Source organism: Notamacropus eugenii, chromosome 2 (genome assembly GCF_028372415.1).
Source record: "Notamacropus eugenii isolate mMacEug1 chromosome 2, mMacEug1.pri_v2, whole genome shotgun sequence".
Classification (NCBI taxonomy): Eukaryota; Metazoa; Chordata; class Mammalia; order Diprotodontia; family Macropodidae; genus Notamacropus; species Notamacropus eugenii.
Window position 1 is genome coordinate 317,166,813 of NC_092873.1, and position 20,106 is coordinate 317,186,918.

The 20,106-nt window shown below is 37.7% G+C and overlaps 1 protein-coding gene across 1 annotated transcript in view; it reads right to left on the bottom strand.

The window, feature by feature from the left end:
- GLP2R (glucagon like peptide 2 receptor) overlaps nt 1-20,106 on the bottom strand; it is a 66,626-nt gene that overhangs the window by 8,402 nt on the left and 38,118 nt on the right. The window contains exons 11-12 of the mRNA XM_072638125.1: nt 14,898-15,036; nt 8,734-8,775 (exon numbers count right to left, since the gene is read on the bottom strand). Coding sequence (XP_072494226.1) covers nt 8,734-8,775; nt 14,898-15,036 — 181 coding nt within the window. The remainder of the gene's footprint in view (nt 1-8,733; nt 8,776-14,897; nt 15,037-20,106) is intronic.

Here is a 20,106-nt window from a genome sequence, read left to right on the forward strand (position 1 = left end):
CTTGATATAATAACAAGAAAAAGCAAATTGTCCTGAAGCATTAGAACAAGAGGGGAAAGTAGAAATAGAAAAAATCCACTGATCATCACCTGAAAAAGATTCTATAAGGAAAACTCACAGGAATATTATAGTCAAATTCTGAAACCCCCAGCTCAAGGATAAAATATTATGAGCAACAAGAAAAAAAAAAACAATTTACATATGACAGTACCGCAATTAGAATCACACAAGACCTAGCAGCAGAGACACTAAAAGACTGTTGGTCTTGGATCACTATTTATATAGAAGAGCAAAAGAACTGGGCTTCTGGCTGAAGATATCATACCCAGCAAAGCTAAAGCATAATCCTGAACGAAAAAAATGGATATTTAATGAATTGTCAAGACTTTTTTAAAGAAAAAACAAACAAATCTGAATTTAATAGAAAATCTGACATACAAGAGCCAAGAGAAATATAAGGTACATACCAAAGACTAATTACAAAGGACTCAATGAGGACAGACTGTGTTTACCTTTTATGTATGAAAAATGTAAAACGTGTGTGTAAGATTCTTATTAGTAACTGGATAGTTTGTAAGAAAGATTGGGGTAGACCTGAATATGATATGACTTTAAGAAGCAAAACCATTAAGGAACAGTTAAAAAGAGTAATTGTCTTATACAAATGAAATCTGAAAGGAAGAATTAACACAGAGTAATTACATGGGAAGAAGGACTATTAGTTATGGAAACCCACTTTCATTGGGAATGGGTTCAAGAGGGAACAATACATACATATTTAAAAGAATATAAAAATCTTCTAAATTCAGAAAGAAGTAAAACACTAAGGGGATAGAGAGGGAGGAGAGGATAAGGAAGCAATCTCTAGGAGGAAGGGTGAGGGAATGGGGCAAAGGGGGACATAGAAGGGTGTTTAGATTTATGGAAGTGGGAAGATAAGGGAGAGATCCTTGGGGGGGGGGTAGGCTAAAAAAGAAAAGGGCAAAGACACAGGTAGAAGTAAAGTAGAGGAGTCAGGAAGGATAGGAAATAAGAGATATGTACAAACATAAGAACCAAGATCAGGAGTAGAATTTGTTAGTAGAATTTGCATATGTCTATATGTGTATGTGTGTGTGTGCGCACATCCATATATAAATATATCTAAGTTAAATTATAGCCTAGCTGGGGGGGGGGGAGGGGCAGAGCTAAGGGGGTCGGGGAAAGAACAAAGTAAAAAGTTCAAAGCAAAGAACAAAAGAAAACTTACAAAGAAGCAAAGAAAAGATGAACAACTCTCAACACAACACAGATTTGATTATGCAGGCTTTCTTGAAATGGCAATATATCATCATATATTTTGAAACCTCTTTTACCTTCTGCTGTGCACATGACAACACTTTTTTTCTTTTCTTATTTTGTATTTAAGTTTCAATATGTTAGCTTATAATATGCTTCTTTTTCTCTTTTGTGGATTTAAGTTTTAGAATTTCAGTCTAAAATTTAAAATGTATTTGCTTAGATTCTTGCAAATGTTTGAGAAGGAAAGATGAGGGAAGCATTAAACTGTCAAGAATATCTATCAACGTAGATAATACAGGGAGTAGCTTGTAGGGCAGGAAAGACAATAGTAATACCAATGCCCAGAACTTCATAAGAGTGAAAATCTTAGAAAAGAAAGCATTAATAAACTCATGGTATCAACATGTACATAAATACACCAAAGTCTGAGTAACAACCACAGTAAATTAGGGTAGCTAACACAAATAGACAAATTTGATTTAATAACTGTTAACTGAGACTTGGTAGATTGGTTCACATGACTGGAATATGACTTTGGAAGTACCCCTATTCAAAAAGAATAGCGTTGTAAAAAGTGGGTGGGGAAGCATTATACATATATGTGTATATGTGTGTGTTTGTGTGTGTATGTGTGTGTGTAAATTCAGAAACTAAAGGGATGAAACATGTCAGAAAGCTTTTAAATAAAGATCAGTGGAGGTAGATAGAGACATAATATTGCTCCCTCTCAGTCTTCTGTGCTGTCATGCCCATTAAGTATTGGCATAAACCTAAAGCTCCATTCCAGTCTCTCTCTTCTCTTCTCTCAATATTCTCTCACTTGGTGTCTCATTCTCTCCATGAATTCACTTATCATTTCTGGGAAAATAGAGTGGGACAGCTGGGTGGTACAGTGGATATAGTGTTGGGCTTGGAGTCAGAAAGGCTCATTTTCCTGAGTTCAAATCTCAACTCAGATGACTACTAGCTGTGTGACCCTGAGCAAGTCACTTAACCTTTTTTGCCTTAGTTTTCTTATCTGTAAAATGAACTGGAGAAGGAAATGGAAAACTACTCCAGCATCCTTGCCAAGAAAACCCCAAACGGGGTCATGAAGAGTCAGACATGATTGAAAAACAACTAAACAATAACAACCTAGATCTATAGATTTCCTAAGCTTCAGGATCACGTTATCATCCACCTATTGGCCATTTCAAATTGGATGTTCTATATGCATCTCAAACTAAACATGTACAAAATAGAACTACACACAGACAAACACACACAAAACCTTACCAGAACCACCTGAGGGCATTAATATCCTTCCATTTGCCTAGTTTCATAACATCAATGTTATCCTCAATTTCTTACCTCTACTTTCCCCACATTTTCAGTCAGTTGCCAAATCTCGTTGTTTCTATTTCCACGTCTCATACAAACACAAACCTAAGCCCCCATCACCTTTCACCTAGTTTATTGCAATAACCTCCCAGTTGTCTCTGTCTCAAAAATCTCCTCATGTTGATCCATACTCCACACAACTGCTAAAGTGATTTTCCTACAGCGTAGGTCTGACCATCATCTCACTGTTCTACAAAGCCACAGCTTCCTTAAGCCATCAGATATACCTCTAACATAAAGTATAAACTATTTTGTTTGGAATTTTAAGTTGTTTACAACCTGGACCTTTCTTATCTTTTTGATCTTTCATGTCCTTCCCCTTTACATACTCTAGTCCAGTCATATTGACCTTACCCACTTGCTCACAATGTTCTACCTTCTGACTGTGTCTTTGCATTGATTGTGTTCCACATGCCTGGGGAGTTCTCCTTCCTCATGCTGTTTCTCAGAATCCTGTTGAGATCACCAAGGGAGATAATACAGACAGAAAAAGTAAAAGGGACTAGGACAGAGCCTTGGGATCCACTAGTTTCCTTCAAGATTTAGCTCAAATTTCACCTTTAGCAGACCTTTTCCAATCCATATATTAGCAGCTAGTGCTTTCCCTTCTAAGATCAATTTATATCTATACTACATGTATCCTGTATATATCTATTGATATACATTCCATCTACCCCATTAGAACATAAGTTCCTTGAGGGCAGGCATTGGCTTTTTTGTTTTTTCTTTGTATCACTAGCACTTAGGACAGTATTTGGCACATAGTAAGCTCGATAATTGGTTGACTGATGGGAGTATAATACAAACAAAAAGAAAAATAAATAATGAGCTAATGGGCAAGGGGAATACAAGATTGGCATGGATGCATGATGTAATATTAATGGAGGACTTATACAGAAATCTGCTGGATCTCTCTCTCTCTCTCTCTCTCTCTCTCTCTCTCTCTCTCTCTCTCTCTCTCTCTCTCTCTCTCTCTCTCTCTCTCCTAAAAAGAGGAGCAGCTACTAAAGTCTTGCCTCAATAATAACTTCATCCTTCAAAAATGTGGAGAAAATGATCAGGGGAAGCACTATTACCAGACTTGATTCTGAAAAATAAGGAGGATTACAAAAATCTTAGCATCAAAAGGGATCTCTGAAGCCATCAAGTAGATCCTGTTTCTAAACAAGAATCCCCCTTTACAACAACCCTGGAAAGTCACTAATGCATGGATCCATCCATCTAGATCATCAGTTATTATGTGCTTAAAATGTACTAGATGCAGGGGATATAGAAACTAAAATGTAACAGTCCCTGACATCAAGGAACTGTCATTCTTTTGAGGGGAAACAACATGTACACATATAAATAAATACAAAGTACCGAAGGGTGGCATTTGCAACAAAGGGATAAGGAAATGTCTTTTGTAGGAGTTGATCCCTTGAGCTTAGCTTTGAGGAAAGCAAGGGATTCAAAGAGTCAGAAATATCCAATATTTGTCCCACGTCTTGAGATGTCCAGGGCTCTGGAAGGACTGGTGCCACAAGGTGATCCTTGGCCATACCTCAAAAATCCAAATTTCAGCAACCTAGCTGAAAGTGTAGTACTGGAAGTTTAAAACTTATTTTCTAGGCTCTACTCTGATGCTAATTCTGGGTTTCTGTTTCTTCTTCTGAAAAAATGAGATGTTTGAACAAAGGAAGGCTCTAAATTCTTTCCTAGTTCTATCTGTAGGTTCATACTATTTGGGTTCCATTTTGCTCTAAATTAACTTGGCCCCAATTTCAGTAAAAGTTTAATAAGACTTCTGTGACTGTGGGCAAGTCATTTTCCCAAACTGAGATTCAATTTCTTCTCTATAGAAGGATGGAGTATTGGATCTTTCCAACTCTAACATTTTTGATACAATAAAGATTTGTATGTTGGAAGGGGGTACTTCAAGTCCTCTTTGAGTATCTTCCACACAAGTATTTATCTATCTGCTATAGGCATTAGTATCTATCCCTCACTCCCTAATAAATAATGTTCCTTGGATGCCAAGTGTAAAGTATAGGTAGGTTAAATTTGCCTATAGGTGCCACCACATGGAGCAGGCTCAGAATTGTCCTTCCTTATTCTCCTGTCAACCCCATGAGAGCTATGAGATTCATGGGCATGTGGTGGCCTAGCATAATAAAAAATTTGCATACCAAACTAAAGTATGATATCACCAACCCCTGAAGTCCCTATACTCCATGACAAAAACAGGAAGGAAAGGTGTTGGGTCATTTAAAAGAGACACCTTCTAGCTTGGGCTCTCTTGCTTCAGCACTCCAGATGACATCATGTAACTGAAATTTCCAGCAAGTTGGTGCAACCCCAGCAATTATGGTAACCTCAGCTATGTGGTAGCTAGTAGGAAAAGATGACTCAATTACTTGAGCTTGTACCTGGTCTCTATCTTTCCCATCTTTGTATTTGACATTTCCTGACTGTAGATGAATGAAAATCCTGAAATGGACATATCTAGGCTTAGAAGTGACTTTGTGATATCTGAAGGTCACAGTGAATCACAGCTGAATGGCCTCATAGAAGACCTCCACAGCAACTGTTCTAGAGCTCTTGAAGATCATGGCTACCAGACTGGTTATCTATCCATCTCTATCTATCTATCTATCTATCTATCTATCTATCTATCTATCTATCTATCTATCTATCTATCTATTTATCATCTATCTATCCATCTGTGTGTATGTATATATGTATGTGCATGTATATGTATACATGGAATTGTTTGGACAGTGCAGGTAAAATAGAAAAGACCTAATTAGCAGTCCTACTAACTGCTTTATGTTCTCATTGGGTTTGAGTATCAGTCTCCCAGAAGACATTAAGAGTTAAGTTCAATAAGTTACATAACTGAATCCTATTTTATGTTTGTTTTTGTCAAACGTATAATTGTTAGTCTTTAACATTTGATTTATGAGTCTTTCTCTTTTTATGTTCTTTTATGTGTAGGAATAAAATACCTTATCCATATTAAAAGAGCACTTTTTTGCTCTCCTCTTTTGGGAAAACCTTGGATGTGAGTCATAACCAAAGCTACAAAAGCATCTATGGGGTGCTAGAGTTGAGTTTAACAAAAATATATGAACAGGGAACCTGGTCCTATTTTATTTGAGGCCTGAATCTGGTCCAAACCACAGGTGAAAATAGTACTCCAGCCCCTGTGAGCCCAGAAGTGGTTCTTCTAGTTTAGACAGTAACCTTAGCATTTAGTTTGGTCTGGAGTTATGATTCCATGGGTTCAGGAAATTCCTAGTATGGAACTTCTTCCAACTGGTGCAGATTAGCAACTCTACCTGAACCTGTAGTCTTAGAAATCTCCCTCGAGCAGTGAAAAGCTAAATGGTTTGCAAAGAACCATACATCTAATACGTGTCAGAAGAGGCAGGGCCTGAACCCCAGTCTCCCAGAATCCTATCCCATACTGATTCTCTAGCACCTACTTATCAAGAATAATTAATTCGAATATAAAGCTTCCTTACAATTTGGGGAAATGCATCTATAAAGATAATCAAGGAAACTTCAATTAAAAAATACTCATTAAGCATGTGTTATATGCAAGGCACGCTACCCAGCTAGAGATTCAAAGACTCTCTTACAACTACAAGGCCAACAAGACTTGAAAATAAATAATTATAGTATCAGGTAAAATATGTTTAGAAAGGTGCTAAGGCAGCTCAGAGAACAGAAAGGTCCTTTCTGGCTTGGGGATCAGAGAAGGCTTCCCAGAGGAGGCAGAGGTTGGCAAAGTAGATTTGAAAAACATAATTGGGGCCAGGGATGGGGAGACAATTGGAGTTAAGTGATTGACCAGGGTCACACAGCTGGTAAATGTCTGAGGGAGAGTTTGAATTTAGATGCTCCTGACTCCAGGAACACTGCTCTATTCACTGTACCACCTGGCTGCTCCTGAAAAAACATTTCTAAGAAAAGGGCATACCATCAGTCTGTCAGCTAGAATCAAGCATGAAGAAAAACAGAATTTGCCTCTGTAGAGAATACCTGAACTTGGTGGAAGGTTGGAAGAAAGGGGGATGCCTTTGGAGAAATTTGATGATGAGTTTTTGCATTATTATATTGGTTTGTTCTTTGTTTTTAGCTTTTTGAGAAATGCTGTCCTTGCCTGTTTGAGTTTCCTCGGTTGGAAAGGGAAGAAGAAAGGGAAAAATTGGATAGCTAGTTTTAAGGGAGGCCTGTCAAAACACCTCTGACTATCTGAGATATACCTAGGCTTATAGAAATAACAAGAGAGCTCAATCTCATGTACTCCAGTGTTTGGCACAGTGCCTAGCACATAATATGTACTTAATAAATGCTCACTGAATGATTGATTTGGGTGTTTGACACCAGTCTTATTGAGGGCCATGATGCCATAATATAGGCTCCATAGAATCAGAGAATCATAGGATTTAGAGCTCAAAAATATTAGAGAAATAATTTAATTCATTATCCCTCATTTTACAAATGAGGAAATTGAAATTCAACATAGGAAAATTATTTATTTAGGGTCAGGAGGTAAGCTCCAAAAGCCCAGAATTGAGGGGCATGTAGCCTTTTTGGAAATATAAGATAGGAAGAATATGATAGTCATGGGCATGTTATTAATCTATTACTAGATTCCAATATTTGAATAGTGTAAAGACACAAGCACTTTAATTCTGTTTGCATTTTTACACTATTCAAATTATGAAATGTGAACATGAAATCTATGACAAGAATGCCATTCCAGCAGAAAGCAAACTAATTAGGTGAATAAGAAATAATGTGACTTTCTGAAGACATGAAACTAAGTTTGTTAACCTTTGCTTAGGGATCTACCAGGAGCATGGTAGAATCCTATAGGTACATGGGGAGAATTGGGCTTTTGAATCTGCTCTTTTAAAAAAAGTCTCTTTTTCATATTCCAAGTTTATAGCAGAATGTTATTTCTTCATCCAATTTGTCTTCTCTTATTTCCAAATGACACTCTTTATCATTAACTTACAGGGATGCATTTTCCCCAAAGACAGTTAAAACCCCATCAAAAAGTGAATTGGTATAAGTTTTTCCATTTCCATATGAACCAGGACCAATAGGAAAAGAAAGGAAAGTTTATTCTTATTCCTGCAACCTTCGTCCTCAACGTTATTACTCAGACATATAGAAAGCCATGTGCATGGTGGAAAGAGCTCTGAAGAAAGAGTCACTGGACCAGGGTTTGACTCCTCCCCTGTGACCTGACTTGGGCTAATCGTTGAACTTCTTTGAGGCTCATTATCTTCATTGGTAAAATAAAGGGGGTTATACTGGATGATTGCTTTTCAGTTCTAAATCTATGATCCTACTAATAATACAACGGTAATTTATCAAACATTAACTCTAAATAATATAAGTAAAAATAATTCTTTAGAGTAGCATGGTTGGGGATAGAGATTGTAATAACTGTAAAAGAAATTGTAATTCTCGCTTAGTCCAGTTCTTTCTTTCTGGTAACTCTGATCCAAGTCCCAGTTGTAGTCCCTTTCCATGAGTATCATAATTTCAGTGACTTTTGCAAGGGCAGCACAGAAATATGTGGGGTTCTTTGGCCCTCAAACACAATGGGAGGATATATGGTTACTTTCTTCACAGTTTCCCCCAATGTGGATTGTAAGGGGAAGAAACAGGAGTGAACAGGAAATTTATCTTTCAATAGCGCCTTTCTTCTAGTAGCACCCATGATATTTTATTCTTTCTAATGATGTCTTTCCTAACAACATCCTTTCTACACTCAAGAAAACTGAAGTGCTGGCAGGTATGGAGTGAATTTGATCAAAAGCATAAAGCATGTCAGCAATAGACATCCAGGCATGCTAAATCCCAGTCCAGTGCTTTCCCCTCATCTAAAATGTCTACCACTCCAACCATTTGTTCATCACATGATATGTCCAGTGTCCTCTTTCCCCACTAAAGAAAAGCTTAACCTGTGGATAAAACTCTAGTTGTGGCTTTCTCTTACATATACGGGAATAATGTGAATAATAAGGAATATGGTACCTTGTAGATTAGGAGGCTGGGAGAAATTCTTACCTCTTCATTAGCAAAACAGTAGAGGAAGGCCACAAGAAGTCCCTGTGGGGGAAAAAAGAGGGAGAGCCAAGTTAGATCTTAATCTGCTTTGGCAGCAGAGGCTGGGTAGGGACTCAGACTTCCTAAGCCAGGGAGAGGCACAGAAAAGTTGTCTCTTCCTCTAAGACATAATTTTAGTTCAGTGGAATTTAGGGACCAAAGGTTAAAAGCAGAGCTAGAGAATATAGAGATTACATAAATATATAGTGTACATATATAGAGAGAACATACATATACACATATACACACACATATACACACATATTTGTGTCTGATGGCTAATGGTAGCCATCTCTAGGGCATAGGGGAAAGGGGGAAGAGAAAAGAAAAAAAGGGAAAGTTACATGATAACTATTATGTATTTCAAAGGAATAGTAAGTTGTACATAATAGATCTGCAATTTCATGTAAATCATCTTTTTTTCTATTCTATCATGTTATGGAAATGTTTTATTTCTTAAGTTCAGAGTAAAAGAAAAAAAAAAGAAAGAAAAAATCATCCTAGTGGCATGATAGAAAGGACACCTAGAAGACCTAGATATGACTCCTTCCTCTGCCACCACTTAATTTCTCAGTGTTCCCATTTCCAAAATCAGAGGGTTCCACCAGGTGTTTTCTAGGATGTCTTCCAGCTCTAGAGCTGTGTTCCTAAGATCTCCTCAAATGACAAATGAGGAAATTGAAGTCCAAGGAGCTGACAAAGAGAAAAGAAAGGCTCCTGGTTCATCATCAACCAGGATGATGAGCCTTGGAATGGGAATATGGTGGACTTGGTAGACCACACAGGGGCATCTAGAACTGAGAGATCTCAGTAAGACTCACTCCTAAGCTGGGCAAAACCAGACTCTATATATTCTAGTGATTCTCTAACTTTTTAGATTCAAGATCTCTTTACACTCTGAAAAATTGTTGAGGATTCCAAAGAGCTTTTAAGTGCTTTCTTTATTTGCCACGTTGAAAATTAAAATGGATGAATGTTTAAAATATTTATTAACTCATTTAAATAGTACTAACAAACCTATTCATGGTAGCATAAATATATTTTATGAAAATATCTATATTTTCCAAAACAAAAAATTGGATTTTTTTGCAAATCTCTTTAAAGTTTGGCTCAATAGAAGATGGCTGTTTCTGCATTTAATCTGTTGCAGTATGTTGTTTTAGCTAATGCATGTGAAGAAAATCCAGTTTCACACAGCTATGGAAAAGGGAAGAGTATTTTAATAGACAAATAGCACCTTGGTATTACAATGAAAATAGTTTTGACTTTAGGAACTCCTAAAAAGGTCTCAGATTTAGGGGTCCATGGAGCACACTTTGAAAAATATTGGTCCATGCATCTGAAATAGCCCAACTTGTATTAGCTGGTCCCAGAACCATAACTAAAACAAGGAGAGTGTGGCTTTTCCTCCAAGTGCTGAAATTTAGAAGGTGCTGACAAGACATGCAATCCTTTAACACACAGAAACAACTCAATTTAGTTTTTAGTTAAAATAAGATGCTGTTCAGATGACTGTGTTCTATTCTCCCCATTCTAACACCTGATTTTTACTTCTCAACTGAACTTGTGTTTGTCCTATGTTGCTGAAGAAGACCATGCCATCAGAGAAATGATGACATGACTTGCACTTGACTTTGTTTTGAGTGAGGAAAGGCTGTGTAAGGTCACCAGCCTCACTTCTCCTCCAAAGCCATCTGAATCCAATGACCAGATATTCATCAGAATGACTGGAGATGACCCAGGATGCACTTGGTTCCTTTAAGCCAAGGTCTATGCAGGTACTCACTTAGGGTAAGCTAACATCCATTCATTGAATAGGTGTGTTTAAGGAGCAGCCAGGGCTAGGGGCACATTCTGTACTTTGGGCACAAACATTAATAATTTTAGCTTTATTTGTACATTTAGACATTCCTATCAACTTTAATGACGTAGTTTCTGTCGTGTCCAAGAATACTGACCTAAGAGTATGTTGCGGTCAGGAAACTTTGTCAACAGGAGGGGGAAGCATGGAGTTCAGGGGAAGATACAGTGACCTTGGATCTGTCCGTTACAAGCCCACACATATTAATTCACCTGGCAGTGGAACTGATTTGCCTTAACCCTTGCGTCCTGAAGCACTCGGCTGCTTTCTCTAGGCTTTCTCTAAATACCAGTAACCATATGCAGAGTTCATTGTTTACTACTTTAAGGGCATGAAGAAACACTATAAAGTTAGGAAATATCTATATTAATCCATTGCCCCAATACACTGACTCAAAGGATTTTGGAGATAAAAGTAATGTTAGAGATGATTTAGATCATCCTTTCATTTTCCTGGAGAGGAAACTGAGGACTAGAAAAGCTAAGTTTGTCACCCAGGATTGTACAAGTGCTGCGGGGCCTGAGGTAAGGGAAAACATGATGGAAAGCTGCTATTTAGAATTCCAGGGGCCAGACTTCTAGGTTCAGAATATGGAGGGAGAGTTTCCAAAGTCCAGGTTACTTAGCAAGTCACTGAGTAAGAGTAAAGAGATGAGAGAACATATTTAAAAGAATACTAGATGGCGTGGACCTTCTATGTACTGTGAGACAGCAGGTGTCTGGTTCCAGGCATCATGTAGAACCATAAAAGTATCAGGAAAAGAAGTGATAGGGAAACTGAGGTCAGCTGATCAGAGAATCTTCCCTACTTGTCATCTGATAGCAAACAGGAAACATAACTTCACAAAAGAAAAAGATATAGAGGGGCTTTTGTACATCAGTATCACAGTAGGAATTAATGGTGCAATATAGCAGCCCAAGAAGAAAAATGGAGCCATCTCAGGTTGCAGTGTCAGTGTCTAGAGTAAGAGCAATGATATTCCCACCAGATTCCACACTAGCCAGACCACAATGAGAGTATTCTTTTCAGTTCTGAGCTCCACATTTTAGGAAAGATAGTGAAAAACAGGGAAAAAAATAGAACAGTCACCAAAATAGTAAAGGGAAATTTTATATGCCCTTTAGCATCTATTGTACAGCGAGGTAGTTTAGTGGATAGAGAACTGGGTCTAGAATCAGGAAGATCTAAGTTCAAATCTGACCTCAGACACTCATGTGCTTTATGACCCTGCATAAGTCACTTAACTTCTATTTGCCTAATCCACTGGAGAAGGAAATGGCAAATCAGTACAGCCAAGAAAACCCCATCCTGGGTCACAGAGTCCTACACAGCTAAATGATTAAACAACAACTGCATCTGTTGTGCAGGGCTGAGGGGAACCGAGATGAGTTCAAAGTCAGTCAGGGATCCAAAGGCTAGTCTTTATATACCTATAAGATTTTTTTCTGCCCTAACAATTTGTGTGTGAACTTTATAGGTTACAAGCCCCACATTTGTTCTCCCATTAAAAGTTATAACCCAGGAAAGGAGCAGAGTGTGTTAGCCCATCACTGTATGTGTCTATGGACGTATTTGTGGTATGTAAAATTCAAATGAACAAATTTAATTTGACAGACATTTGTAGTGTACCTGCTATGTACAAAAAAAAGATGAATAAGAAAAAGTCTTATTAGATTATAAATTCTTCAAGGGTAAATAATATATTTTATTCTCCCTTGTACTCCCCTTACCATATTGCATGAAGTAAGGACTCAAAAAATGTCTGTTGAATTGAATACAAAAAGGAATAAATGATCGCTTTTGCCTTTAAGTCCAATTCATTCTCAAGTCAAGACATCACCCTTCTGATGTCACTGGTTCTCTCCCAGAAGGAGAGACAAACACAACAACAAGGAGTGAAGAGAACGAGATAATACACAATACACAAGACAAATCAAATGGTTTGAATGAATTGTGAGTATGTATAAGAAAAGAAGAAAGTATAACATTAATATTAGGAAATGCTTCTGACTGACAAAGAGCTCAGGTTCAGATGACTAGACATGTCCTCAGCAGCCAAGAGGCCGCAAATCCCTAAAGCAAGAACACCATCAGTTTTCGTGTTTTTATTTGAATGAACACAAACTGTACCTTTAATGGGGATTGATGGAAAGCTAACAGAAAATTTGAATTAGCCTTAGAAATCACTCAAATGATTTAAATATATTTCATGTGTTTTCATAATGAAAATCAATCAATATTGAATTATTTATTTTTGCTGAAAGTAATTTTCAATTCAGCAAAAGGTCAGTACTACTTGAACTCCAGCAGAGCTTCAGGCCTTACATAGCTGTTCAGGGAACACTATCCCTGAATGTTCAATGTACTGATTCGTATGACTAATCTCTCTCAACTTGTCTGCTAGGCCATTTTTGACCCTGTTGGATACCAGGTTAGGTAGTTTAGTGTCTCCTGGCTCTGGTCATAGTCTGGTGTCTAGAACCTAGAGCTAGTTGTACTGATTGAAGCTAGTTACTTAGTTTCGTACTTCTTGGGTTTTACCTTGACAGTATCCTTGAATTGAGGCCTTGTCTCCATCCCATCTAACTTCCTATTTCTAGCTATTGCTTTTACTCTGCCTTACCTAAAAACTACAGATGTCAGTCCCAGATATCCCTATCCCATGTTCTGTCTCCTGTTTTAAGTCATAAATAGCCCAGAGTTTTGAGTAATGTTCATTTGATACAGTGTATATCATGTAAAAACTAAGCACTTTATAAAAGGAGAATATGATGAGGACTCACACAAACTCATACAAATAATTAAAAACTCTAATATGATTCTACAGAACAGAGAAATAACAATGGACTGAATAGGCTTACTCATGGACAGTGGAGTTTCTGATGTCAAATGGTAAGTAGGAATGGATGGATATAATCTAAAATCTAATCATTGCCAGAATCAAGAGATTTAATGGTTAAAAACTGAAGAGAAGAATGATGAACAAATTGATGAAGCCTTAATCTGGGACAACCCTATCTCTCCAGACTTATCTTCCAGTGCTTCCTACAGGTAATCTATAGAAATAACTTGGGACCCTGTTCCCTGCGTAGCAGAGAAGTTTGAAATATTCCATTCAATGGTGAAGTATCCTACTGTACATGGACACCCAGAAACTTCTCCAGCATACACACAAAGAGATCAGAACTTCTCCCGCAAATCAGAGAATGTCGGGACCCTTTATCAAGATAGACATATAACAAAATAGATTGAGAGACGAGGATTTACATCAGCAAGGCTACACTAAATTTCTTTGAGAGAAGAAAGCCTGGCAAGAGCACTAGATGTAGTGAGGTATTGTTGCACAGTAGAATGAGTGGGGGATCCTGGGGGATCAGGAAACTTGGGCTATCTTTGTCAGTAATTAGCTTTGTAACTTAGGGAAGTCACTGCCCCTCCCTAGGTCTTACTTTGCTCAATCTATAAAATAACAACAAAAAAGAATTAGCTGACCTCTAATTACCCTTCTAGGACTGACATTCTGTGAATATGACTGGGGTGTATTTTCACTTCAAAGACATTAGGACATGTATATGTCTGTACCCAATGTGAACTGAAATGGATTGAAGGATGAAACTAATACCTTAGAAAGGGGGTACAACAGAGAGAGAGAGAGAGAGAGAGAGAGAGAGAGAGAGAGAGAGAGAGAGAGAGAGAGAGAGAGAGAGAGAGGGAGGGAGGGAGGGAGGGAGGGAGGGAGGGAGAGGGAGAGGGAGAGGGAGAGGGAGAGGGAGAGGGAGAGGGAGAGGGAGAGAAAGACAGAGACAGAGACAGAGACAGAGACAGACAGAGAGAGAGAGAGAGAGAGAGAGAGAGAGAGTTTGGTAGCAGCAAATAGCTTGGAGAGTTGTCAGATTATGATATTGGAGATAGTTCTTTTCATTCAAAGAAATTTTGGATTTTCCAGATTAAGTTTGATGGGGAGAAAAGGGGTGGGGTTGGGAATAAGCATTTATATAGTATTTACTGTGCTAGGTGCTCATTTTATCCTCATGACAACCCTGGGAAGTAGGTGCTGTTATTATCCTCATTTTACAGGTGAGGAAACTGGGGTAGACAGAAGTTAAGTGACCTGTCCAGGGTCACTGAGGTTGGATTTAAACTCAGGTCTTCTTGACTGCAGGCCTAGCATTCTACCTACCATACCAACTAGATACCTCTGTTTAAATAAAGATCACTTTTATTTTCTCAAAGTTCAGCTGTTTCAATTCATAAACCTACTTACATGAAAGGAACTCATTGTTAACTGAATGAAGAGTCTTATGTGTTTTGAAGAACCTGTAACTTGATCATCAGTGACAAAGGAGAAGACTATCTCGTGGACACCCAGCAAAGGAATAAGGACCAGTGTTGATCTTGCCAACCTAAAAATTGTAAACAGAGTAACTGCTAAGTATAGTAATATTCAGAAATGGCAGACCAGTAAATTGGAGGCATACTGATCGATTTCCATATTCTAACTGTCCAAACCAGTTGCTGCTATACTATACCCTCTCTTAGCTATATTTCTTTCTCCAATTTTGTCCACTACCCCTAGTGGGAAGAAGAAGTAGGAGGGGGTTACAAGAGCTTCAAAGCAGCACTGTGCCCTGAGTCTTAATTGTCAGCATGCTACCCAGCTCAGGAACTTCCCCAAGCAGTCCTCATCTATTACTTGGCTTTTTATCCCTTTATATGGTAAAATATAGGTGAACCATTTATTAGACATACATTGAATTTACATTGTAAGATTTGATCTTCCAACCATTTCATATCACGTTTTTTTGTTTTGTTTTGTTTTTGTTTTTAGCAAATGGTGCTTCTGGAATCATAGGAGTGTTTGGAAGCTTTGCAATGAAGATATATGATTTTCTTTTAACTTTCACAAAGTAAAGTGAATTTAGTATTCAAAAGGTAACTTGAAATGAAAAAGAAAGTTGTGAATATTTCCTCTAAGAAAACATTTTAGAAGTTCATATGGTGAGAAATATTTTTCACAAATTATAACTGTGAAACATCTCAAAATTCAATTTATAATTAAACATTTCAAAATATGATATCTGTGACAGATATGAAACATCTTTTGAAAGACTGGAGGGACATTTCTTTTCAAACTCCCTTTAATTTAGTATCTACTGCTCCTTGGTAGCACATATAAGCAGAATTATCTGACAAAACCATAGCTCCTCCCAATCCACATCTATGCATTTGGGAACAATTTGGAAAAAGATATTTCCTGGCCTCAGGTAATATAGAAGGACGTAATCATAGCATCCCCCATATAAGTCCTCTTCTCCCTACTCACAAAGCTACCATACTAATTTAGGCCTCTTAATGTCTTTCTTGAATTATTGAAATGATTTTCTAATTAGTCTCTCTTCATCAAGTCTCTCCCAATTCAATACATTCTCTATCTGGCTGCCAATGTGATTTATGTAAAGCTTAGATATGACAATATCACCCCCTACTCAATAAACATCCAAAGGTTCTCTATTATCTCTAGGATCAATTGGAAAGTTTCCATTTGCTATTTAAAGCACTTCATAACTTGGCATCTTCCTACCTTCCATAAAGTGTATGCATATAATTGGAATGGCTCAGGACTAGTTCTCCTACTGAATATCTAGGAATAGCTTATTTTAGAAAAGTACAGAATCATAAAATCTCACAGTTGAAGGGATCCCAGATGTCATCTTATGAACATAGGTCTAAAGCCAGAAGAGATCAACAATAAAGAATCCATGCCCTCTACAATGTATCTAATGAGATTATCTAACATTTACTTAAAGACTTTCAGTTGTGCTGAATTTTTAAATACTTCACAGTCTGAATCAGTTTCTTATCTCTTCTCACTCTAAAGAACAGTTGGTGCACATTACAAGATCTTAGCTTAAATAAAGTATTTTTTTCCTACTGTTTACTCTGTTCTCTTTGGAGACAAAGAACTTTACTCTCTATGGCACATATAGATATTTAGAAAATATTTAGAAAATATTTAGAAAAGGTGCCAAATGATAGAAGGAAGCTAGGCAGAGTGCTGTTTTGTCTTAGAAAAGTTTCAATATGAACTCTGGATTCAAGCCTGGATCATTTGCCTAAGCCTCTTTACTAGTAGACAAGACCCTTCATGCTTACATCAATGGCAGAGTGGATGTGAGAGCCTGGGAGAATTGAGACAGTCTTCTTTTGGATTCCTGCTTCAAGAGAGGACACGTGATTCCAGATCCTCTTTGGGAGAAACCTTTTCATGCTTCTTTCGAGTCTTGTATTTGAAAGTCAACTTTTCTATTCAGTTCTGGTCTTTTCATCAAGAATGCTTGAAAGTCCTCTATTGAATGTCCATTTTTTCCCCTGAAAGATTATACTCAGGTTTGCTGGATAGGTAATTCTTAGTTGTAAGCCTAATTCCTTTGCCCTCCAGAATATCATCCAAGCCGTCTGATCCTTTAATGTAGAAGCTGTTAAATCTTGTGTTATCCTGACTGTGACTCCACAATGCTTGAATTGTTTCTTTCTGGCTGCTTGCAATATTCCCTCCTTGACCTAGGAGCTCTGGAATTTGTTCATACTATTCCTGGGAGTTTACATTTTGGGATTTCTTTCAGGAAGTGATTGGTGAATTCTTTCAATTTCTATTTTACTCTTTGGTTCTAGAATATCAAGGCAGCTTTCCTTGATAGCTTGAAAAATGATCTCCAGGTGCTTTTTTTTTTATCATGGCTTTCATGTAGTTTAATAATTTTTAAATTTTTCTTCTCAATATACTTTCCAGGTCGGCTATTTTCCCAATGGGATTTTTCATGTTGTCTTCTACTTTTTCATTCTTTTGGTTTCATTTTACTGTTTCTTGATTTCTCACAAAGTCATTAGACTCTACTTGCTTAATTATAATTTTTAAGGAATTATTTTCTTCAGTGAGTTTTTGTACCTCCTTTTCCATTTGGCCAATTCTCCTTTTTTTCCATCATAAAAAAATTATTTATTTTTAGTTTTCAACATTCACTTCCACAAGATTTTGAGTTAAAAATTTTCTCCCCATCTCTCCCCTCTTCCCACTCCAAGAAAGCATATATTCTGATTACCCCTTCCCCAGTTTGCCCTCCCTTCTATCATACCTCTTCCTTCTCTTATCCCCATCCCCTCTATTTTCTTGTAGGGCAAGGTAGATTTCTATTACCCCATTACCTGTATATCTTATTCCCCAGTTTCAGGTAAAAACAATTTTATCATTCATTTTTAAATCTTTGAGTTCCAACTTTTCTCCCTTCCTCCCTTCCAACCCCTCCCCACCGAGAAGGCAAAACAATTCAATATAGGTTATATATGTATAGTTATGCAAAACACTTCCATAACAGTCATGTTGTAAAAGACTAAATTTCCCTCCATCCTACCCCCATTTATTCTATTCTCTCTTTCGATCCTATCCCTCCTCAAAAGTGTTTATTTCTAATTACTCCCTCCTCCTATTTGCCCTCCCTTGTATCATCTTCCATACCCCCCACTTATCCCCTTCCCACATACTTTTCTGTAGTGTAAGATAGATTTTTCATACCAAATTGAATGTGCATATTATTCCTTCCTTAAGTCAAATGCAATGAGGTTCATTCTTTCCCTCTCACCTCACCCCTCCTCCCCTCCACTGAAAAAGCTTTTTCTTTCCTCTTTCATGTGAGATAATTCTTGCCATTCTATTTCTCCCTTTCTCATTCTCCTGATACATTCCTCTCTCATCAATTTATCCTGTGCCCTCTGTCTATATGTATATAATCCCTCCAACTACCGTAGTACTGAGAAAAATCTCAAGAGTTACAAATATGATCTTTCCATGCAGGAATGTACACAGTTCAGCTTTGGTAAGTCCCTTATGATTTCTCTTTCTTGTTTACCTTTTCACGCTTCTCTTGATTCTTGTGTTTGAAAGTCAAATTTTCTATTCAGCTCTGGTCTTTTCATCAAGAATGCTTGAAAGTCCCCTGTGTCATTGAAGGACCATTTTTTTCCCCTGAAGGAAAAAATACTCAGTTTTTCTGGGTAGGTGATTCTTGGTTTTAACCCTAGCTCCTTTGACTTCTGAAATATCATATTCCAAGCCCTTTGATCCCTTAATGTAGAAACTGCCAGATCTTGTGTTATCCTGATTGTATTTCCACAATACTCAAATTATTTCTTTCTGGCTGCTTGCAATATTTTCTCCTTGACCTGGGAACTCTGGAATTTGGCTACAATATTCCTAGGAGTTTTCCTTTTGGGATCTCTTTCAGCAAGTGAATGGTGGATTCTTTCAATATCTATTTTACCCTCTGGTTCTAAAATATCAGGGCAGTTTTCCTTCACAATTTCTTGAAAGATGGTGTCTAGGTTCTTTTCTTGATCATGGTCTTCAGGTAGTCCAATATTTTTTAAATTGTCTCTCCTTTACTATTTTCCAGGTTAGTTGTTTTTCCAATGAGATATTTCACACTGTCTGCTATTTTTTCATTCCTTTGTCTTTTTTAAAATTTTTTTTTGATCTTTCATAAAGTCATTAGCTTCCATCTACTCCATTCTAATCTTTAAGGAATTATTCTCTTCAGTGAGCTTTTGCACCTCCTTTTCTATCTGACCAGTTCTGGTTTTTAGGACATTCTTCACCTCATTGGCTTTTTGGATTTCTTTGCCATTTCAGTTAGTCTATTTTTTAAAATATTATCTTCTTCAGCATTTTTTGGGTCTCCTTTAGCAAGCATTTGACTCATTTTTCATGATTTTCTTGTATTACTTTCATTTTCTCTTCCCAATTTTTGCTCCACTTCTCTTACCTGATTTTCAAAATCCTTTTTGGGCTCTTTCATGGCCTAAGAGCAATTAACATTTTTCTTGGAGGCTTTGGATGTAGGAGACTTTGTTGTCTCCTATTTGTATATTTTGGTCTTCCTTATCACCAAAATAAGATTCTGGAGTCTGATTCTTTTTCTGGATTTTGCTCATTTTCCCAGTTATTTACTTGACTTTTGAGTTCTTTGGCAAGGTAGTTCTTTGCTTCCAGTGGGGATGGGGGGTCTATTGCCAGCAGTTCAATCCCCACCTCCCCCCAATCTGTGAGCCTAAAACTCCGGAATCAGCCACAGCCTCTGTCTCTGTTATGGCTGCTGCCAGGTTCTCCTCAAACTCTTCCACGCCCCCCCCCCCCCCACTACCCTGGTGCTGGGACCTGACCACTCTACTATCTCAACACAGGTCCCTCAGGTTTTTTCCACTGACCTTACAATTTATCCTCAGTGTCTTGGAGTCGTGAAGTCTGGAAACTGCCAAAAGTGCCCAAGATTCAGTCCCCTGAACACTACTCAGGTCCTGTCTGTGCTAGCATGGCCCCACTGGAGTGTACTCTGCTTCCAGTGTGGTGAGATAGACACCTCCTGGCAACCTTCCAGGTTGCCCTGGGATGGAGATTTGCTTTACTCTGTAATTCTATGGGT